General features: G+C 40.3%; 4 protein-coding genes across 8 annotated transcripts in view; 2 read left to right on the top strand and 2 right to left on the bottom strand.

Moving 5' to 3' along the window:
* Window positions 1-228: 228 nt before the first annotated feature.
* Window positions 229-8,047, bottom strand: mob1a (MOB kinase activator 1A). Its single transcript, XM_018669573.2, has 6 exons — window positions 7,858-8,047; window positions 6,888-7,054; window positions 6,184-6,277; window positions 4,126-4,259; window positions 3,150-3,313; window positions 229-2,297 (listed from the first exon to the last, which is right to left on the bottom strand). Exons 1-6 carry the CDS (start codon window positions 7,869-7,871, stop codon window positions 2,220-2,222), a joined length of 651 nt encoding a protein of 216 aa, XP_018525089.1. The 5' UTR covers window positions 7,872-8,047; the 3' UTR covers window positions 229-2,219.
* Window positions 8,048-9,343: 1,296 nt separating this feature from the next.
* On the top strand, window positions 9,344-13,625 carry mthfd2 (methylenetetrahydrofolate dehydrogenase (NADP+ dependent) 2, methenyltetrahydrofolate cyclohydrolase). The gene is made up of 8 exons (XM_018668514.2): window positions 9,344-9,527; window positions 11,455-11,639; window positions 11,760-11,882; window positions 12,013-12,165; window positions 12,255-12,362; window positions 12,462-12,554; window positions 12,675-12,800; window positions 12,902-13,625. Exons 1-8 carry the CDS (start codon window positions 9,448-9,450, stop codon window positions 13,048-13,050), a joined length of 1,017 nt encoding a protein of 338 aa, XP_018524030.1. The 5' UTR covers window positions 9,344-9,447; the 3' UTR covers window positions 13,051-13,625.
* Window positions 13,626-14,839: 1,214 nt separating this feature from the next.
* arl6ip4 (ADP-ribosylation factor-like 6 interacting protein 4) lies at window positions 14,840-17,036 on the top strand. The gene is made up of 5 exons (XM_018668522.2): window positions 14,840-15,127; window positions 15,225-15,548; window positions 15,898-16,015; window positions 16,111-16,180; window positions 16,268-17,036. The coding sequence occupies exons 1-5, from the start codon at window positions 14,965-14,967 to the stop codon at window positions 16,322-16,324; spliced, it is 732 nt and encodes a 243-aa protein (XP_018524038.1). The 5' UTR covers window positions 14,840-14,964; the 3' UTR covers window positions 16,325-17,036.
* A 111-nt stretch (window positions 17,037-17,147) lies between these two features.
* LOC108878137 (membrane-associated phosphatidylinositol transfer protein 2) overlaps window positions 17,148-23,380 on the bottom strand; it is a 42,019-nt gene continuing 35,786 nt past the window's right edge. For all 5 annotated transcript variants that reach the window (XM_018668515.2, XM_018668517.2, XM_018668516.2 and 2 more), the window contains 8 exons: window positions 22,863-23,011; window positions 22,633-22,749; window positions 22,209-22,325; window positions 21,910-22,058; window positions 21,570-21,719; window positions 21,266-21,446; window positions 21,024-21,152; window positions 17,148-20,833 (listed from right to left, as the gene is read on the bottom strand). In XM_018668515.2, the coding sequence (XP_018524031.1) occupies window positions 20,450-20,833; window positions 21,024-21,152; window positions 21,266-21,446; window positions 21,570-21,719; window positions 21,910-22,058; window positions 22,209-22,325; window positions 22,633-22,749; window positions 22,863-23,011 (1,376 nt within the window). In that variant the 3' untranslated portion in view covers window positions 17,148-20,449. The remainder of the gene's footprint in view (window positions 20,834-21,023; window positions 21,153-21,265; window positions 21,447-21,569; window positions 21,720-21,909; window positions 22,059-22,208; window positions 22,326-22,632; window positions 22,750-22,862; window positions 23,012-23,380) is intronic.

Genomic DNA, 23,380 nt, shown 5'->3' with positions numbered 1-23,380 from the left:
TTAACAGATTTGCACTCATGCATCCATATTCACTCAGTATACAAAACAAACATAAACATTTTAATTTGAAAAATGCTAAAACGTGGTATTAATGGTATTATTTTTGTTTGCAAAAGGAAACTTGTGGGTAAGTATCAATACTTCACTGTTGATCCATCAATCTCTACTGCACATGTCTGCAGTCCTCCTGACATGCAGTATACACAAAATGAAAATCAACACTGCATCGTCCTTTCAGTGTTTATTGAGTATTTGATCTACCAATACTGTCAATGTCAGACATTTTCATTTGTGTAAGGCACAGCTTTGTTCAGATAAAACACTGATATTATTTACACCAAATGTTCGGATGCAGTACATCCTCACACCTCCTCCCAGTCAAAATGACCAGCCAATGATTGGATGATTACTGTAAATATATAAAACTTTTAATTCATTTCAAAGCCCTTGTTCCATATTCAAAAAGGTTGAGTCATTTTAAAATGTAATATGAAATGTAACTCTGTGCCAAAAGTTTAAAAATAAAATGGTGAGAAAAAGCAATACATTTCAAAACACTGTGACAAGATTGAAAGAAAGGACTAACTGTATATCCAAATAAAATCTTCACAATAAATCAGTCTTGCAAAATATATTGATATGCCCATAGACAAGTAACATAATGGATGCTGACTTGATTTTTTACCAAGCAACTTGAGGGCCCAAAAGTATCACACCTAAAAATGAATTAAACATGTTTTTTCACATTGTTAAAAAGCTTTCAACAATGTATGGGAACAGTCTTTCTCAAAAAGTGGTAAATTACAAAGCGAACACTCTACTGCACCTAATCACATTGGTTGGTTCCTGATGATGTATTAATGATGTATCAAATTAAGATTATTATCTAACAACTCTTAATTGGTTACATGATTGTCTGAATTTAGGTCCAACATGTAGGTTATGGACCAATTCCCTTGCTCATACTTCACCAAACAAAACATTCATCAGAAATACTAGCTGCATTAGTTTTTCAAAGGATGGCAGTACAAACAGCCCTGCTGTTGTAGCCTGAGTTAAGCACAGGAAATGACCATGATAATTATACATGCACCAAGACTTATAAAGGCTTCTGCTGAAAAACTACATACATCTCAGGTCACTCATCCTTATCGTTCACAGGTGCAATAGTTATTATTCTATTTTCCAATCCTGGGGGAAAAATACTTGAAAAAAAAAAAAAAAAAGTACCAGCATTGAAAGAACAAACATGAAGAGTTCCACAATTAATCGGCACCACAGAAATGAACAAAAATGACAGTAAAACTAAAAATTCACAGACTATTTTTGCTGTTGAAAGGATGATTTCTACTATACAACTCCTGTATAGAGTCATTATACAAGCTTTAAGTGGCTATTAATAATACCTATAAAGCAGATTAAAAATATCACTGTAAGCACTATATCTTGCATTTTACTATCTTAATTAAGAAAACAGCCAAAAAATGTGCAAAAAAACAATATTGCATGACCAAATCGAAATAGCTATAATGCAGTCAATGGTGGTGTTTTTTGTGGGGCAAGAACAAAGGTATCTCACAATCAGCTCGTCACATGTAACTATGACAAAGAGCATGTCAACCAGAAGCAGGTTAATGTGAAATATCAGACATCCACCAGCCTGTGACACAGAGTGATATGCACCATATACTGGTGACTTTTTGTGCCTGCCTTCATGTCAGACTGTAAATACCTTCCACACAATGACAGACATTAAAAAAAAATCTAAGATTGGAATATCTGATCAGTCAATGTAATTACAATAGCTACAAGTTAATAGGAAGAAAATTACCTATCTATCAATAACTAAATTACTAAAAAGTTTTTAGACAATCAAAAAAAACTGGTTTTCACTTTAACGTCCAAATGTCCTTAGTCCAATATAAAATTCAGTAGGTTGCTCTTATAGAGTCGTTAAACAGTCCTGTGAAAAAATATTTTTACTACATTACACTATTTATGATCTGGAGTGGCAAAATGGAAAAAAAAAGACTCAAAGACAGCATAAAAGACAACAGAGGAAATAAAAGGAAAAATACAGTACAAATGTTCAGGAAATGAAAAGAAGAAGGCACAGATTTTAAGAGTTGAGACTAGAAGTCATAGAGGTAGCAGAGGTCACAAAGAGGGACGAAGGAGAGAACAAAACTGTTGAAAAAAGGAGTTATGTGATGAAATGTCTATCTGTCCTTGGATCCAAGTTTCTCGATCAAGTCCTGCAGGGGAGCAAGCTCTCGCCTGTCGATAAGGTTGAACTCCTACAAGACAAACAAACAATATCAGATTGGTTACTTGGTGCTGTCTTTGACTCTCAATGTGCAGTTAACTTAAAACATGTTAGTGTAACTTGGATGAAAGTATTCATCACACATGACAAATCCTCCTGCCATGTCAAATTCATTTAAGCCCCTTTCAGACCTATAATATGGGAAAGTGCTGGGTTTATCTCTTTGTTCGAATAATGACTTTGTGGCTTTCATGCATATGTCTCTGTTATGGAAAGGATCCATGCTGACTCTGTTCAAACATGACAGAACTGTTGCAGATAGAGCAACAAAGCTTGCATAACAATTGGCATCTGGCGTAGCTGAGACTAGAAACTGCAGGACTTTACATACAATGCATGAAACAAGATATTATTTACTGACACAGCCCATCAAGATGTCTTATTATCTTGCTTTTAGAACAGAGTGGGAGCAGTTTTTTCACTGCTGTGTTGGATCAATATCAAGCCATTATAGTAAAAGTAGTGCAGCTCGCAGTGGGTCTCTCTGATCAAGGAGCAGCATTAAAAGCTTCATTTCTAGTCCTAGTCTGACTGGTTTACAGACACATCACAGATAAGGTTGTTATTATCTCGCTGATGCTTTTACCTGTATGGTTGCTTACACTCACGCTGGAGCCTTCTAGAAAATATCATATTAATGTTAAAATTTCCTCAGCAGACAGAAAAGTTGACAAAAGTTGCCATGGCAACTTTTATGGAAAAATGACTTCTTTTTAAATGGCATGTAAAACTGGCAGAGCGTGGATTACACTGCATGTGTGAATGGAGGCTTTAGGATACATTGCAGTGATAAAACCCCCACACTGTAGTTGGATAATCTCACCTGAACAAAGAAAATGAAGTGCTTGAAGGAGGTGTTGAGATGGGCCTCCTCCTGCAGCTGCATCACAGAGTCAAAATGTTGGTGGTAGATGTGAGCGTAAACCCTGAACAGACGCTTCAGGATGGTTTTGGCCACAGACATGAAGTTCTTGGGAAAGGGAACTCCTGTGGGACAGAAGGAGGTGGAAAATGCTGACGTCAAGAGAAGGGCATGTGCTGCTTCAACTGGAGAAAGACTACAGTCGTCTGGTCCTCATGTGAGACACATAATCAGTTGGACTGAAATCAGGTGACTGAAAATAAAATTACACTGCTTTGCATAAGAGGGGCTGAAGGTCCAACACTGTTTTGGCTGTGAACACCCTAAAATACTCTTAGAGCTGAAAGTCAGCTCATTGACCACAGAATCATTGCTTCATTTCACATCCATGCGTAAGTAAAGCCAGCTCAATGAAAAGAAAAACTGTCCTTACACTTTATGACTGCACGACTATGGAGCCTGTACTGATAGGTTTAGTGTCTGATCTGTTCTCTCAAACACTAATTTTACAGAAGTACTCAAAGAAAATACACCCTGGATGGGCATTTTTCTCTTATATCACCACAGAAGAATGTACTGTATATCAAATGACAAAGCTATGTGACTGAAAAAAATAGTATGAAAGAGAAGACAGACAATGCAAACGTAATCCTCAAAAGGTAAAAGTCACAGAAAACTTTGCAACTTTGCCTGTAGGAGGACAATATTAAAACTGAAAAAATGAGTGTATGCAGTTGCTTGGTCTGCTAAAGAACAATGTGACTACGCCCTATTTGTTGGTTCCTCTCTCCCCCTGTATTTTGCTAACAGGAAGGTCTCCTGGGAAATTCATGGAGATAATATGATAAAAACTGCAATCAATATAAGTTTTAACTGAAACTCTGTTTGCTAAACTGCCAATGATGAAAATTCTTTATCGACAAGAATGAAACCTCACCAATCTTGGAGGGGAAAAGTGTCTCATCATCCAGCTGATCCTGCACCCAGGTCATCAGGTAGTCGATGTACTTGGGCGCAGAGCATTTGATGGGCTTCTTAATATTGGTCCCATCAGCCCAGTGATACTCGTATCTACAGAGAAAGACAAAATTCATCGACACCTCTCATATTATTGACTTGATTCATTAGTTAAGAGCAGACCTACATATGAGACATTAAGATGAAAGCTCTACATACAACATGCATTCATTCTGTGAGGATATGAAAATAGAATTTTGTCGTAGATAAGCTAAAAAAAAAAGGCGCAGAAGGGGGGGAAATGCAAAAGTATCTACAATCATATTGTTGATGGCGTCTATGTCAACAGGAAGTGAACCCCGGTCTCGTCCTCCTGATTAGAGACTGTAGAGTCTTGGCAGGAGAGAGGATAGAGGAAGTGCCAAATCTAGATTCTAACTAAACAGCTTCTACAGGGACCACATGCAAAGTTTAATTCCTGTTTTCCTCTCATGTGACATTCAGATGGTGCATTTCATTTTCATTAACTTTAACCATTATAAATCTGAATCTGTGGCTTGGTTCTTCTATACACATCATTTCCAAATCCTGGCCTAAAGGTCAACTGAGGTGTCATTAGCTACCCTCTATAATGAAGGTGATTTTGACTTAAAAGTAATGTAATAGAAACCGTGAGGGTACAAAGCCTCAGTTCAGTTGTTACAGTTAATTTTGGCACAGTCTAATTCAATACAAGCTGTGGACATTGGTTGCATGTCATTCCCAGTCTCTCTCTCTCTCCCCATTTCCTGCTAGGTGGCTGCTGTTTGTTCTTTAATAAATACAGAACATGTGCCAAAATACTTTAAACATTTAGTCTGCTGAATTTACTTAAACTGCCTCTATCTTTGTTTACTAAAAAGTCAGGAATTAAGTCTCAGTTCCTGAAGTCAAAAAGTATTCATGATGGTTTCAAACACTATAGCAGGTAAAGTGAGTATCTCATAGCTCATTAATAAACAAAAACACATTCCTTAATGACTGATAAACCCTTATTTGTTTATTATAAAGACAGGCTCTACTGTCTTTAGCAGTGTGAGAATGTGTCTTTAATAACAGCTCTTTATTATGAAGCCAGTATCACCCTGCTGTTGAATCACAAATAATTTATTATTGATGAGGATTTTCATTCGTGCTCATAATGTTCTTTAAAGCACTTGATCTTAGTGTGACACATCTTGTGTCTCATCCGACCCCTGTGAAGTTCCTTCTTTCCTACAATTACGTAAACGCATACATCAGCCAAAAAATTTTCCTTTGTTTCAATGGAACTTGACTGATGACACATTTTGCTTTTGGGCTGTTAACAGCAAAGCAACAAAGCAAGTTTGTCTAACACTATATGATACATGTTACAACAAATACATATAAAAAAAGCTTGGGGTCACTGCCTTGCTAAAACAAATAACTAAATATTTAAAAAACCTCCCACCCATTAATTTAATCCTTTCATCATAAGCCTTTGACTAACAACTGTTTGAAACTGTTTTGAACATTTTGGTAAAACTTTCCTATGTCCTCATGGTGTATGTTCTGCCAGGAAACTGACTTTAAAAAACAGATAATTACGCCAGTCACGTATCATAGCAAGGGAGCTGAGTACTTGTGCAATCAGATTTTTTGTTTCACATTGATACATGACTAACAGTAACACAGTAAGACATTTGTTTTCACTGGCATTTGAATCTTTTTTGTATTAAAAAAGTCTACTTACTCCACTATTGTTCAGTGTTGTAAAACAACACGGCAATAAGCCTTTTTCACTGTAGAAATTTTGACTTGTCGTAGTCAGCACAAGCTCTACTGATGACATTAATGATGGCTCTGTTCTATTGTAGTGTTCCAGTAAACTATAACTGTGTGACAGTGAACCAACATGCAAAACACTAATACCTTTCCCTACTGTGATATGTCAAAACATCTTTTGTAAAAAATAATGGGCTTCTTAAAAAGACCCTGTACTAAGAAGAAGCTGCAGGCAACAGGGACAGGCAGTTACCTTGGTCCAGCAGACATCACAGAGCAGCTGGTCTCAGTGCAGAACTCGGTGATGGTGCCATACAGCATGTTGATCTGGTTGAAGAAGTCCACAGCTGCAAGAAAGTGAAAATAGTCATTTTTTGTTCTCTAGAAATGATGTTCATAACAATAATGAAATAACACCAATACTTTTACAACAGTTTATAAACTACATGTTAGTGAGCATTATCTACAGCCAGAAATGATTATATTTAACAACATATCTAGTTGCTTTTCCCACCCCAATGCGTAAGAAGAAGAACTGGCATGACTTCTCTTTCTTCAAATTTTAAAGTACTACATTTTTATTCTTAATTATATTAAATGGACCTGTCCAGTGTGTACCCTGCCTCTCACCCAATGTTAGCTGGGACTGGCTCCAGCCCCACTGCAACCCTCAAAGTATAAGTGGTTTAAATAATGGATGGATGGATTATATTAAATATATCAAAACATTTCATATTTTTGGTGCAGTGCCCCTTACTTATTCAGTGGCTACCAACACTACTTACTTAATAAATAATCTATTTGACCATCTTGTACCTGTGTGTTTCTATCACCCTATCACTCTTCTCAAACCACCAAGTGATGCAAATGCACTGGCCATAGGGAAAAAATTTACATTGTAGTTTGTGCCCTGAGTGATGTTTTCTATACATCGGCTTATTGTACTCATCCACTCACTGTTGACAGCAATCCACTCATTGAGATCCTCTCCCTCTGGTAGCATGACTGCCTGCCTCAGGTTCCCACTGCCCAGCGTCGCCTCTGCGTGTTTCAGCAGCTCATACTGGTGGGAGCCCTCTGGGATGTTCTTCTTCGGCTTGAAGGTCTTAGATGAGCGACTGCCACTGTAAAGGAACGAACGAGCGTGGAGCTAAGCAACTGTCCGTATACAAGGCGAGACAGTGACATTTTTAAAAGGCATGTGTAGGAGTGGATGCTCCACTTTGGCCTTCACATGCGATGATCCTTCCTGTCTGGTTTGTGCAATCAGCAGCTGCAGTAACATTTTGAGGTGATCATCTGTGAACTTAGTGCTTGGCTGCCACATCTGTCATACCAACGTTCAAACCTGAAGACTTGTTTTGACCTGTTTTAATTGTGACAGAAACATGACTGTACAACCTGTCATGTCAGTACAGTGAATTAGGTGATTACCCACTTTAGACAGGAAATGCGACAGTATCACAGTGTCACTGTAAACAACGGAACAGCTCATTATACTGCTCGACATTTAATAACTTCCCAGCGAGGGTAAAGCAGCAGAGGTGTGGCTCATGACTAATGCTAAGCAATGTCTAGTCTTATCTGAGTAAAGACTGATAATATCAGCCAAGTTTACTATCCAGTCGGGAGCTAGCATTAATCACCAGACTAGCCAAGTTAGCACGTAGTTTTAAAAAGTTGTAGTTGGCCACTGCTGGGGTACTATTAATAAGTACAGTTCCCACATGATGCGACGACGAATGATAACCCTATGTAAGAAAATGTTGTTTAAGTTTAGCTCAAGCTTGTTGGTAAGCTGGTTTGTTTTCTGTATGGGTGTCTTGTTTTAATAGTTACTTCCCCTGGTGGAACTTCGTAGAAGCGTAGCTAACGTTAACCGCAAGCTCCGGCTGCAACTTTGCAAGCGACTGCTAACTTTACTTACAACAGGAAGCTCATCTTGGCGAAACGGTCGTCGGAGAGCCTCGGTTACGACTCCTAATCCTGGTTTAGTAAACTGAAATTAGTTTCTAAATTACACACTACGAACCACTTGTCAGCGCTGCCTGCTAACAGCAACGTTTAGGCTAACATGAACTGCACCCACAGTAGCTCTTCCTCTATCGGCTCTCTGTAGAGGTTCGGCAGGCAGACTGTCGCCCCCCCGCGGCTGTAAGTAGCTACTACCACTCCACAAAGTACATGCAGGACGCCCATTAAGCAAACTTGTAACTTTGTGTCCATCAGTACACACACTTTAAAGTAACCTTGGTGCAAACACTGACTCTCACACTCTTAGACCTTGATTTTGAAGTCAAATGTATCTAATGCTCAAGTTTTACAATCCAATATGTAAGCGCACCTGAGCTTAAAAGTACAGTACTGTGCAAAAGGTTGGAGTGCTAAAAGTAACAATAATGCAATAAATAGATCAGACAAAGTGCAGTAAATGAAAAAAGCCTCAGTCAAATCAATATTTGCTGTGACCCTACATTGCCTTAAAAACAGCACCTATTCTTCTAAGGTACACATGCATAAATTTCCAGGGTACTTGGCAGGTATATTGTTCTAAGCATCTTGGAGAACATGCCATAGTCTTTCTGTGGATTTCTCAATCTCTTCATGTAATCCTCCATGATTCAAGATCAGGGTAGAGTCTGATGTGTGCACAGTTCATACTTGGAATTTGGGACAGGTCATATACACAGTGAGGCACGGAGGTGAGGGATCAGTAGTGGCCCAAAAGCAAAGTTTTGCTTTGGGGTCCCCTGACAGGTTAATCTGGCAAAGAGGGAAAGTAAGTAAGTGTATTTACTTGAGTGCTCTATTTAAGTACAGTTTGAAGTATATGTACTTAACTGTTATTTCAGTTTATACTACTTAATACTTCTACCCCACTACATTTCAGAGGGAAATACTGTAGTTTTTACTCCAGTATACAGTTTAAAAAGGCTATGGTGGGCTTATACAAAGTACATTAAACTTCCTAACAGTATATATAAAGTACTTAAAATTAGCCCCATCTTGACCAGCTAAACACTGCTTCTATGTTAATGTATCATTAATAATAATCTAATAATCTACGATAGTATTCCCCTGACAGGAGCCATTCTGCCTGAATGAGTGCTTCACATTTGGGACTTCAAGTATATTTTGCTGACAATATTTCTGTACTTAGATACTGTAAATTATCTACATACAGTTGACTCAGGTATTTTTTCTTAGCACAATTTTGAAGTACTTATATTCCAGTTGAATATACCAAACACTTCACGGCCGCTACAGTGTATCTTCCACTCCAAAGATAGACAGGCATGACATTTTGTTGGCAGGCTCCTCCCTGTAATATTATCTGTGCAGTAGGTGTGGCAGCAGATAACAGTGACGCAGGCGCCATGCGTTCACCGGGGGGGAGGGCTTTAAAGCCACTCTGCCTCTCTTCCTCCGTCACAGACGTCGCTCTGTCTTCCCGGTTGGTGGTGGTAGGCTGTTTCGTAACCAGCCGTGGTGTCTCTTCTCCTCTCAGCCGGTCAGAATGGCAGCGCTCAGGACTCTCAGGAAACTGTGCCAACACTCCCAGCACCAAGTCTGTAAACTGCACACGTCCGCCTCGAGGTGAGTGCGACCAGCGGCTTTGAAATCTGGTTAAATGTGGGGAAATTTCACACCACTTTTACGGCACATTCCCTCTCACATTGGGAGGACAGGTTTATGTCCTATTAATACACGACTTTATTTGCTGATTTTGTCTAATATCGTGTATGCACATGTATACTACCGTGAGTTTTATTCATTGACTGTATATGGGTTTATTATGGCGGTTTGTTTGATTGTATTGTACTAGATGTCCGCAATTGGTCACATTTCAATCGCGCCCCTAGCGTTATGCCGGTAACATTGCAGCGGTGGGCTGGCTGATGAAATCGGTCTGAGTGCTTGCACCCTGTGGCTTGAGGAGCCAGGTTCCAGCTGGAGACCGAGGTGCCGGTCTGCACACGGGGGGGGGGACAAGACGTGCACGTGCACTGAAGCAATTATGTCCGGGACGATATGAGATGATTTGAAATGGCAAAATATAATGAACGATAGAGTCTCTGTGCGACATCCCGTGCAGGTATTGATTGGAACCGTGCTGAGTGCAGCATGACTGAGATACATGTAATGAACTAATGTTGCGCGCACGCCTGAAAAACTCGTGTGGCCCCTGCACATGATCTGCAGCTCGAGAGTCACAAGATAGATAATCTAAAGCATATGTCACATTATGCATGCGTTAATATATCCCAATATGAATACAGATTTAAAACATTTTAAATTAGATTTGGTGGAATCATAATATTTTGAGACAACAGCAAGGTGACTTTACAGAATACAGTCATTACACATAAACTTAATGGGCTTTACTTCAAAGTGCATACAGCAACAAGTAACATGCACTTACACATGCAGCAATATCAAAAGGAGTAAAACCCACAGAAAGTTAACAACCTTCTCTCACTTCACGCTGGTTGTTTTAACATGGACATGTGGCCATACATCTAAAAAAGTGATTTTCTCCTCAGTCAACCAGTTTTGCTTTTGAATTCATGAGGTTCAGGAGCAGTTTGCTGCTCTATAATCCTGACACATTTTCTCATTTCACATTCTTTGGGACCTGGTACACTAGCCCCATGCTCTCACCCCATTTTCCCTAAAGATGTGATTATATTTCTGTGAAGTTTAATTAGTCATGGCAGAATGAAAGGGATTGTTACATCACTGTTGATGGCTCATTACTCTTCAGTTATTAGCTCCTGCCCTCAGTGTTTGTTGTTATATAACAGATATTTTGCTGCTTTTGTTTGGATAAAGCAGCACAACAGGTTAACCCTGTCTTTATAGATTAACAGTTAATATCTCTGTTCATCAATCTTTTTGTACCTAGTAATTAGATCCTCATAAAAAGCTGATCTCCCATGACCGAATTTGTCTTTCTTAGCAATGGTACACCTACCCCGGGATCGAAAATACTGAAACACTACAGTACAAGTGCTGATAAAACATATGGCTCAGTCAGGTGGAGATGTGCAGGCTCTAATTTTAGAAGTTAGAATCGCTCGCCAAGGGTGGAGGGTTGAGATTGATTACAGGTTTCTGGTGTCAAAAGTCCTGTTCAAGAAACCATGTCTCATAGATAGGTGAATTGAGGTTAGAGTTATAAAGATTATTCAAATAATTGAGATGAGAGAATTTGAAGTTACAAAAATGATGATTTAATTGTTTCAGTTTTTTGTTTTTTTTGTTTTTTTTGGAGTACAGTAATTTTGGTTTCTGGTTGTACATTGAAGAAAGGCAAAACAATTTGCTTAGTTTTTCTTTGTTTCATGTGATTATTTTATGGCTGTAATCATACTAAATAAGTAATAGCTTAATTGAAAAAAATAATGAAGAGTAAAGAAAATCATTAGGTACAGCCCTTAGATTGAGTATGACAAACACCAGCTTGTTCATAAGTTATTGATTATTTGGCCTCTGACCTCAGCGTTTTTGTACCAATTCTCAGGCAGGAGGCGGTCGTCATCTCAGGAAAGAAACTAGCACGGCAGATTCGGGAGGAGGCCCGGGCAGATGTGGAGAAATGGATTTTAGCCGGCCACAAGAGACCCCATCTGAGTGTGATTCTCGTAGGAGACAACCCAGCCAGTCACTCCTACGTCCTGAATAAGACGCGTGCTGCAGCCGATGTCGGTTAGTGGGGGAAAAAAAAAACAAAAAATGCACAGATTCATACGTGTAAATGCAACAATTCTGCAGAGAACAAACTCTTCCTTGTGTTTTGAGTCATTTTCTCACTTCAACCTCCCACAGGAATCTCTAGTGAGACGATTCTCAAGCACTCAGACATTACTGAGGAGGAGTTGTTGGACCTGATCTACAAACTCAACACAGACCACCGTGTGGACGGCCTGCTGGTCCAACTGCCTCTGCCAGGTACAGAGAAACTTAAAACAGTGAAACAGGAAGACTGACAATGAGCATGGGGAGTCATACATCTGTAGAGAGGCTGATTTGTGTCATAGTAAAAACACTACGACTGTAACTTGTCTTTGTTTTCTGACAGACCACATCGATGAGCGCACAATCTGTAATGCAGTTTCCCCTACCAAGGATGTGGACGGCTTCCATGTCGTCAATGTGGGTCGCATGTGCCTGGATCAGTCCACCATGCTTCCCGCCACTCCCTGGGGAGTGTGGGAAATTATTAAACGCACAGGTAACAGGAGAGACCACTCGCTTCCTCTAAGGGCTGTAATGCTGCTGCACAAACTGTTGAAACTAACTATGTGAATTCTTATCGTTCAGGTATTCCTACGATTGGGAAGAATGTCGTGGTTGCAGGACGCTCCAAGAACGTGGGCATGCCCATTGCCATGTTACTGCATACAGACGGCCGTCACGAGAGGCCCGGAGGTAGGTTGTGGTGCATGTGTGGGATTCTATGTACGATTGTGTGATAAGTATGAGGGGAGCATAGAAAAGTATACGCACTAAACCTAAGCTCTGTCACAGGTGATGCCACGGTCACCATTTCTCACCGTTACACTCCAAAGGATCAACTTTGCCAACACACTAAAATTGCTGACATCATTGTGGCTGCTGCAGGTTTGTGTCACTGCTCATCTGCCTCTATCTGATCATGACTGAACAGTTTTGAAGCTTATCTCTGCTGAGTAGATTGAGTTATTTCTGTTGTCTGACTGCACTGTGTTGCTGAACTATCAGGCATTCCAAACCTCATTACTGCTGACATGATAAAAGAGGGGGCAGCGGTGATTGACGTCGGGATAAACAGAGTGCAGGACCCGGTCACCGGAAAGAACAGGCTGGTCGGAGACGTGGATTTCGAAGGTAGGGCCAGATGGCGAACGTGACTGTTTTTCTGCAGGAGGATAATCGCTCAGGCGTTTCAGGCGTTCTGTAATGTCTTTCTTTTTTCTGTTCACATCCAGGCGTGAGACAGAAGGCGGGCTTCATCACTCCAGTACCTGGAGGCGTGGGACCAATGACCGTGGCGATGCTCATGAAGAACACTATCAAAGCAGCTAAGAATGTTCTGCTGTATCCCCCAGAGAGGATTCGCATGGCGGCTGCGTCTTAATGAGCCTGGAACAAATTCCAGCAACAGTGACACATTCCACCCACCCCAACACTACCAACCCACCATCCCCTTCATTTTTTACTCGGAGCTACCAGACAAGCTCCCCTTGCACACGGACTGGAAAGATGATAGCTTTAAGGCTCTCTTCCTGCTGACATCTTTAACCTTTCCTAACTTCAAGTCCAGCCATGTTAAGACTGTTACATTCACTCATGCAGCTGCATGTTTTCTGTAACAGGGTTTTCAGTATTTAACTTGATTTGCAATGTATTTCCGTGGGGTTTTGGGAGTTGTAAGGAATCCAGAGAGATTGATTTATTTATTGTTACAGTGGCATAATATTTAAACATGAATGGAGACAGGTTGCAGTATTTAACAGTGAGCAGTTAAAGCAGAGCGATTGGCCTGTCTGTTCTGTTTTGTTTTGTTTTTTCAGTTAGTTTAGCCTTATGTATCAAGAGTGATAAGGGCTAACATCATCAGGAACAAGTATGTTTATCAATATACAAGCTTTAAAGATTCACAATTGCCTTTGTAAAAAATTTTGAAATAAATATTACAGATATGTTCTCACATTGATGCTTGTTTCTGTCTTGTCTTAAATTAAGTGACCATGATTTTGTATAATCCCTGTTTACAGGATCAGATTCATATTTATGCACTTATTCCAAATATAACTATAATAAGGTGCTGTTGTCATAAATAATAAATCTTTTAGCACTGGTATTAAATAACCATCTAATCCTGTCTTCATCATCTGTTCCAGCATTGTAAATGTATCACATGCTTTTTTTTCTCCTCCATAACACCAGACATTTTATTCTACACCAGTGCCCCCACTTTATCAACTCATATCCTACGTTACAAACTGACCCACAGTTTTATCACTGCATTCCTTAAACTCACTGACCCACTTTTGCATGACACGGAAACAATAGAGTGGAACACTCAATGATCAGTGCAACCTGAATATCTGATACACTGCAAACTATTTAAGGGACAAACCTTCACCCTTCACACACAAAAGTCACACTCTGCACATGGATATCTTTTGATAGGACCCGGTGGTCTTTTTTCTTTTTTTTTTTTAGGTTACTTTAATGTTGACCTCATTCGACCTGATGATAAGTAGGTGAACCAGCCATTAGATCATTTTTCCTCCCTTTGATTTCCTTCTTTATCTTTTTCTCTTTTTGGTGCTGTGAGAGGTACCACAGGTCTAAAGGGATGACCTATCAGGCAGAGGGTGGAGAGGTCCGTGTGGGTTCATCGAGTTTGTAGGTTTTTCTTTGTCTTGCTACATGAAATGTATTGAATGGGCAAGATTTTAAAAAGTAAATTAAACATTTACTGTGCAATTTTAAGGTACTTCCCTTGAGTTTTTGAAATTAATGGAACTCTATATTCTATTCTCCATACACTGATTTGATAGCTTTACTTATTAGTTACTTATATATTGCACATTAATATTTTATTTAAAAAAAAAACAAATAATATATTAATTCTAGTGCATTTATTTATTTAGATACACACACACACACACACACACACACATATATATATATAATGGGCAAGTCAGTAAAATGTATTATTTTACTTTAAGTACATTTTGATGCTAATACTGTGCCTTGAGTAAAATAACAGACTTTTACTTGAAACAGAATATTTCTACACTGGTTTATTGACTACCCCTTCCACCACTGAGAGCAAATGAGCAAACTCCTAGTAGGAACGTTAAAATTGTGTTCCCCGACGCCGACGGAAGGAAATTGAAGACGAACACGCTTCCGTAAACTAAAAAAAAAAAAAAAAAAAAAAGCCAGTCTTCTATGGCTGCCGAAGCCCAGTCGTTACTTTTTATGATCTTCAACCAACTTTTCAGTGGGCATTTCTCTTCGTGTGGTTTCTGTGGCGATGGATCGCAGCAGATCACCTGACAGAGCAGGCAGAGATAAGAAGAAGAAGAAACGGAGGCGGTCCTCCTCCTCCTCGTCTTCTTCATCATCTTCGTCGTCTTCCTCATCCAGCAGCAGGAGTCGGAGCAGATCGTCTAAGAAAGGAGCACTCAAGAGCCAAGGTTGGGGCTTGAAATGAACAAGTTTTTTTACCGCAGCGAAAGTATTTTTAAATTTTTTTATTTAAGATCTCTGTTAAACTTCCTCTTTGTCCCTCAGATGTGAAAACTCAAAGAAAGAAGCGCAGGAGAAGCTCCTCTTCTTCATCCTCTTCCTCCTCCTCCTCCTCTTCCTCGTCATCCTCACCCCCGTCGAGCGACGAGAAGACGAAGAGGAAGAAAAGTAAAGCCAAGAAAAAGAAGCTGAAGAAGAAGAAGGCGAAACTGAAGAAACAGAGGAAAAAGGAGAAAAAGAAGAAAGAGAAGCTGAAGAAGAAGGAGAAGAAGAAGGCGGAGGGACTTCCGTCCGCTGGTCCGGCACAGAAACCTCCGTCCTACCTGGAAGTGTGGCAGAGTGATGAGGGGGCAGTGGAGCTGGGACCTGGTGGGACATAGCATTACTTCACTCTGAGTCTAATGTGTTTTTATTTATATGCATGAGCGGATTCCAGGGCACAGTCAAGTCAAAGGCCTCTCTCCTGAAAGAGACGCAAAACACAGCTGCATCTCTTGTGGTCACTTGTTGTCTCTTTAGAGTCAAATCGTATCTTTTTGTGGTCCTGTTTCTAAATATGACAGTAATGTCTGTTTTGTCTATTCTAGCAAATATGATACCTGACCATTTAAGGCAATCTTACCATATTAATTTCAGAGAATGGCTCATAGTGGCTTACAGTTGGTCAGTAACTGAACAGGTAGGGTGTGGTACATTAAGCTTTGTTTTCTCTCTGCAGTTATGACAGATGAGCAGAAGGCCCGGCTCTCCACCAAGAGGCCTCTCACCAAAGAGGAGTACGAGGCCAGGCAGAGTGTGATCCGCAGGGTGGTGGACCCTGAAACGGGACGGACCAGGTGAGGCAGAGCTGGTAGAGCACACTCTACAATCCATAACACGCGACTGGCGATCAACAACTCACCCACTCACTTTGGTTTTTTGTTTGTTTTAGGTTGGTGAGAGGAGAAGGAGAGATCATAGAGGAGATCGTCAGTCGAGACAAACACAAAGAGATCAACAAGGTAAAAGAAATTTTCAGCTGTAACTTAGTGGAATGAACGTAGCAACGTTACTTTGTACATAACAGTGAACTTCCATTCATCCATTAGCAAGCCACCAAGGGAGACGGGAATGCCTTCCAGAGAAAACTGGGAATCAACAGGTAGAAGATGCAGCAGCCTCCTTCCAAAGTCAGAGTAGCTTCGCTAAAATGAAACTACCTTCGTCGGGATGGCCAGACTGCTGATGGTGACTGGCTTTTACAGAATTGTATATTTGGTTTGAATTTTATATCAGTGATTCACCTGTGATTGAACTGTATAGTAATGAATGTACAAAACAACAGGGACATGTACTCCTGATGTACACTAATGAGTTAAATCCAGGCAAAAGGCATCATCTCCTGTTGTAAAGAGAAAGCAGAGTTATGGGTAATTAAAATGTGTCAAGTCTATAAAAGGAGCAGGAGCTGTCCCTAACAGTTTGCACAGCCAATGTTATGTTTACACTGATTCATGCATATATTTATTTTCTCCATGTTTCAAAGCATTTCAGTGTTGATCCATGAACTTGACTCAGGATGTCTGATAATTTAGGGCCGGTAACTATGTTCAAGTGGTTTGTGCATTTGAAATCAGTGATATCATATTACATAATCTCTACTTAATGTGAAGCACAGTAAGAGGCTGATTTAAAAGTTCAGTGTCCTGCGTGACTCTGCAAACTTTTTTTTCTTCCTTTTTTTGTATTTGGCTACTTATTCTACACCCACTCAAAGATGTCTTCTCACCTTTAAATCTCACATTTTGGTTCTCTGAATAAATCTGCATTTGTGTGAACTGATCCCAGAAAAATAAACAGTTTGTGTGAACTCTCCTACATCTGAATAAGCCCTGTTTACTGCAGACCGTAATCAGGCAGAACCACATTATTCTTCATGACAGTGTTACCATTTTAAGTTGAGTGTGAAAAAAGGCCAAAATTACTTAGTTGTTCTTTATATGTTCTTTATACACTGTACATAAAAACACAAGGGAATGGATAAAATGAAGTTATCCAAAACCTAGAAGATACACACCCTGTACGATGAAAATATTTCCAAGCTTAATTTACCAAGGTATGTTGTGTATATACAGTCTGTGAATGCAAACCGTTGATGAAACAGTTGTGGCATTGCATTAACCCGGGCGCAGAGCTTGAGACAGTGATGGATTACCTAATGTTGGTGGAATTCGTCAAACAGATCTCTCCTTTGTACATTTCCTTTAAAGTGAAAACAAAACACAGCCTTTTAAGAAAATATGGCCTTTTCCTATTTCCACAAAGTCAACATGAACAGTCTATCCTTTTCCACAAAGTCGTTCATTCTAGGCCTCGAAACACAATGGTCAATGTAAGGCAGAAAAGGGAAATGTAAGGCCTCTGGTAATGTGCCTGTCAGTAGCAGAATTGAAGCAAGTGTCTGCCCAGAGGTATCCAAACCGCACCGCTTTGCCTTTACATTCTCTGGATTTTCATATCCAGGCAATTCAGATCTCTGAGGAAGGGAAAATGGTTCAGTAGTTGTCAGCTTTACATGAGTGCATATTTTCCAGCATTGCCTGTTCTTATTTTTTCTAATTACTATGAATGTACAAACAGCCATTATTTAAATAGCAGCTTTCCAAAGAGTAGTCAATATGGCTTCAAGCCGAATCTTGAAAAGTCAAAATGCAGAGGGACAGTAGAACAGTATGAATTACAGGACAAAAGAAACAGTCCTCGTTAGGGAGGTTATAGGTACCTTTGCACAAGGATGTTCACTCAGTTGTGTAATATTTAGTCTACCCTCACTGATGTGAGGTGGACCAAACAATAGAAACTCCACTTGGTGTAACACAATACAATGCAACAGCATCACAAACTGAAGCCTCCAAAATGACCTTTCACTTTTAACTAACACTTTTCTAGACAAATACTGAACATTATGACCTTCATAAAGGTAGGTTTTATTGCAGGGCTGTTGTATTAGACTGCATTATTTTTAGCTAAGTGTACCTAATAAACTGGCAATTAATGGGTGATTTCTGTGTCACTCTTACAGTAAATGTTATGTGCTGGAATGGAAACATCACAACAAAAAGAAAAAAAAGACAGAGCATGTGTCCACAGGAGAAAACCTACTGTAATATCCCATAGCATTATCAGGTCAGTGGCACTTTATTGTGAGAAATCTCTTCTTTGTAAAATGGACTCACATTTGTGTGCGTTTGTGTGTAGCGCCGAGACATGTTGAGATACGCTCTGCAGTTTGACGTCTGTAGAATATGTGCCTGTTCAACTGATTGTCAATGCACTGTGACGTTTCTTCAGTACAGTCTGTTTGATCTTGTGGTGTGGTTGGGTAATATTGCACATTTCCCCTTATGTTTCAGCCCATGTTGGTCCATTGCAGTCAGCTCTGTACATGCCTGTTAGAAGGACAATTAAACATCATCTGTATGACTAAATCAGAAATAAATGGCCAACAGCATAAAGTAAATCTTAGCTCTGTGTTCCTACGTCTGATAGCATATTGTACAGAATTTACAATTTGCAGATTTTTCTTCCTCTAAAGGCGCAGCAGAACAGAGAAAGAGACCTTAACCTAAGGAGGATTATCTATGAGCACATTCAACGCCTCATTTACAGCTTAGGGATAACCAGAGAGAAGCCATATCCCAAATTTCCAAAATAGATAATAACAAACATACAATATATGACACAAGATAGCAGTTCTGTTGATACAATTCTGGTGATCTGCAAGATAAAAGAATAAAAATGCAATACTGTGCCAGGCAAAGACCTCTTTGAGTTTTGGCTGTTGCAACGGAAGTTTGAAGAGAAAAAAAAAAAACACAACATAGCTAAATAATCTTAAAACACGTTTTGTTCACAAAATCAATACATTTTAAAATATCTATAATCTTAAATAACAATAATTATCATAATCAATCAATAAAGTGTATCCTGAATGAGGTGGTGTTTACCCCCAGAGGAAAGAAGACACTTGAAACTGGTCTTCAGTGGACCAGATACCAGATCTGCACTGTAATATAACAATTATGTACAAGCCTTGTTAAGGCATTCAACTACATAGTTACACAATCTATTCCATTTTTTATACAGCAGACCCTCATCATTTCCTCTCTGTTCATGTACAGCATATCATTCTATACTGTTTACTTTGGCACATTAACCGTACAGTAGTAGGAGTTTTCCCTATAGCTGAGTCATACGTTACTTATGTAGGAAGGTACAGCAGCGCAGTATGGTGTGATGTGGTGGAATGCTATAAAAACCCAGGAACAGTTTTAGCTGCAGCCATAGTTAAAGGGTAATTTCATGGTTTGCTTGATGTGATATCTGGATGGTTCTTTGGTCTGAGGGACGATGAGAAAACAAGCAAAACCGGACTGTATGGTTTGGTGACACATTGTTTAGTCGTTGTCATTTAAATGGCAAGATGTAGCAGCTCTTGATCTAACCCTTATTAGATGGCTTACAGATCACCAACTTCACTCTGTATTGTTGATAAATGAGAATGATTTTCTCAAAAAAATCAGACAAATATTAATTTGGGCTAAATGATTGTGTGGTCACACCTGGAAAACAAACACATTCAGTCCAGTTTGACCTGATTCTCAGCTCTCCTCTCAGACTACAATGTATCTGATTATCACATAAAAAGGACATAGCTTTAAAACTACTATTCACAAAGTTTGCCTCTGTAGTAATTGTTGTGCTTGCAGTGGCCACAGTATTCAGCTGCAGTGCAGTATCAGAAATGTGGACCTGATACGAGTTGTCTGTAACCACTTTGTGTTGTTTGCTGCAGTACACAGCATGGGGGTGCTTTTATGTGTAACCATCTCCAATCTAAAACCTGTTGTAGGAGGAAAACTGACCTTGTATTCAAGACTGATAAATATTTACTAAACAGTACAAACAGTCTGGATTCCTACAATATTAGCTATGTTTGTTTCTGTGCATGTTCCTGCTTCAGGAAGATGCTTCTTGAAATGCCTGTTGAGTTGTGTGTTTTATAATAAATATAGCCATAGCTTGTGTCCATAAGTGTGACTGGCATTAGTTTTATAAAGAGTGGTTTGTAGCACCTATGATTTTCCTTGTGGTAATTACCCATCTGGTGCAAGCCGACTGATTTTCACTCTTTCCATTTATCTTAATGTCACATGTCTCTTCCTTAGCACTGTATCTATAAGTCACTCTCCCGAAGGTGCTCTCACATTGTCTCTCTATTTTTTTTTTTTTCATTTTGGGCTGAGAACTCCTGGTTCCAGCTTGGTGCTACTGCTGCGGCCCCAGCAGCTCGCCGTGATGCTCATGCTGCGTTGGGTCGCTCCCTGGCTGTGGCTGTGACCGCGCTCCAGCCGCTCCCGCTCCAGCCGCTCGCTGTCTGATTGGCTCTGCGTGCGTTCTGGTCTGTTGTGGATGCTGCCTGTTGGGGAACTGGGGGCTGGCTGGGAGGAGATGGTGCGCAGCAGGTGGTTCCTCTTCCTGAGGAAGTCGCTGTTTGCACCCAAGCCGAAGCTGCCTTTACGCAGCACCATGCGTGCGCTGCTGGACTTGGCTGGCCGAGAACGGTGGTTGTACTCCAGCTGGGACAAATGAGCTGCATATCCCTCTGTGATGAACTGTTGAAAGGATCAGAGCAGAGACATACTGTCAGCTAGGAAGCATTTATAAATCTTGGTTAAATATTCTCATAAAGCAGACCAGTTTTGTAGAGCTTTGGGTATTTACTTTAGCATTTTTGAAATGTAATAACAGACTGATTATTTAGTAAGATCTTTTTCCAAGTTGTGTTAAATTATCAAATTGTACCTGGCACTGGTGCTGCATCTTCTTAGAAGGTCTGCCGACAATGTATATTTGGGAGGGAGGGAGGCCAATGGAGGTGTAGACTGAGATGTCTTTGGTTGATCCGTAGCCAGCAAAAATCTTCAGGTGAGCCTGGAATCAGTCAAAAGCAGATAGTAACACCACGTCAGCATTGGTTTTCACCTCTGAAAGTATATTTTTCATTCATTTCACAAATATCAAGACTACACATCAACACTTCTGACCTCTGTCAAGGCCTTGAGGAAGTTGGCCTTGTGTCTTAGCGGGTCGTGGACCAGGCCGTCACAGAAGGAGACGATGCCATGAGGGAAGTTGTGCTGAGACAACCAAGCCACCACCCGCTGCTTCTGCATGTCTGGACGCCCTGTCACATAGATGATCAAATAGCCTAAATCCTGCCAGTGCCTGCAGCAAGGAGACACAGGAGAAAATACCATAAATAACAACATCACATGTTTTTGTACTTCAATCTGAAAGAAACTCTTGTTTCAAACCTGAGAGGACAGGAGAAGAAGAGCAGTTAGGTACCTGACAACATCCACAGCTCCTGCCCGCACTTTGGGGTCACTTCCCATGATTGACACACTAGCAGCAAAAGATCCATCAATACTGAATACCACAAACTCTGTGCCACGTGGAATAACTGTCAGGTAGCTGTCTGCAAACGTGTGGTCACCTCTGGGGAATAAAAAGAATGACAGAGGGTAAGAAAACAGAGAGAGACAGAGATCAAAAGAAAAATATTTTTTCTTAAAATTCACCTTAAGGACACTGAAACATAATAATACAAAAAGTGCCCAAAAAGCTTGAATAATTCAGTAAACTAAGACATAACATTATTATTGAAAAGGCACCAAACTAATCTCACCTGACAACCATTTTAACTGGGTAGACTCCGATGCCCAGACGCTTGTCTTCTGGGATGATAAAGGACACACGGCCACTGCTGTTGGTCACCTCTGTGTTGAAGTACACCCATTCTCCTGATGGAGGCTGGGTCATGATGTGAAGGTCAACCTGGACAGGATTGGGGAAAAAAAAAACACACACACACAAAAAAACCCAAGCATTACCTTTCAACAGAAAAATGAGGGCAAACACAAATTACACAGGCTTTACTAAAACCAGTCTCTGTGCTGCTCTAAGTGATGACAAAAGAGAGTTCACCTTCTCCCCAGCAAGAGTGACCATGTCCAGGGGGCCGTACATGAAGCGACCTGTCACAACCTGCTGGCTGTCTTCAGTGAACACTGCATCATTCACCCGATGGTTGGCAGTCACATTCTGTCCAGGAGTGAAAGCAAAGGAAAGGGGGTTTCTACAAGCTGCCAACTATGTTGGAGCAGATGAAAACTCATGTTCAAAATAAGAAATAAAAGGCTGCCAGACCTTACAATATCTCTTAGTGTTGCCCTGCAAATTAAATCTAAGATGCTCTAATTTAAGGTGTGCCATCACCTCCTCTACCCATCGTTTATGAGATGGTGGCGTTGCTTTTATCCAGTTACATAAGATCAGTTTCCTGGCCAACAATGAGGAGAATGCTGTGATTAGATATAAATGTGTAAACACCCTGAAACTGGCTTCTTACCCTGATCTTTACATGAGTCCTCTTGCGGAGCCACTTCTCACGTGGTTTGGAGGGGGTGAATTCAGACACTTCTTTCCCGTCAAGCTCCAGGATGCTGGAGTTTTCATGCCTCATTACCTACAGGGGACACGTCAGTGAGTCATCCTCAGTATCTCTGAAGAGGTCCTACAGCCCGCAGGTTACATATTAACAGGCCATAAAGAATGGCAGGCATCGTAAAGTTTACTAACCTGTCTCAGGAGAAAAGACACAACGTCAGTGGACTCCCAGTATGATGCATGGAAGAGGTGCGGTAAAGCCACTGTGGGGAAAGCGGTCAGAGCATCGGGGCAGTACAGGGCAAAGTCCAGCCGCTTTGTGCCCCACCACCGTGCTGCAACTGCGGTGAGAATGGAGTGAATAGGGTGCAGAGAAGTAAGGTGAAACTGGGAAGTATGTGATGTGAAGTATGTGATGCCACGCAAAGGTGAAACACCCCTGAAGCTAAAGCCAAAAGATTATTTCAGTTTTTAACCACAATCATCACCGATCCCAGAAGTTCTTCAGCTAAACGAGGAAAAGGAAAGAGTTTATAATAGTTATTAACAAGAAAATCAAGTGCTGGAATTCAAGTACAGAAAGAAGAAAGACAGTTAGAACTGACATGATTATATGAGCAACTGAAGATGGTTATTCATGTTAGTATAGGCATGAAAACAGATGATGGATTTGAAAAGAAGGGGCAAGTTCCTCATCAGTGATCAGTGCC

This window comes from Lates calcarifer, linkage group LG13 (genome assembly GCF_001640805.2).
Source record: "Lates calcarifer isolate ASB-BC8 linkage group LG13, TLL_Latcal_v3, whole genome shotgun sequence".
Classification (NCBI taxonomy): domain Eukaryota; kingdom Metazoa; phylum Chordata; class Actinopteri; family Centropomidae; genus Lates; species Lates calcarifer.
The sequence above is the reverse complement of the archived record's forward strand: the minus strand, read 5'-3'. Positions and strand labels throughout refer to the sequence as shown.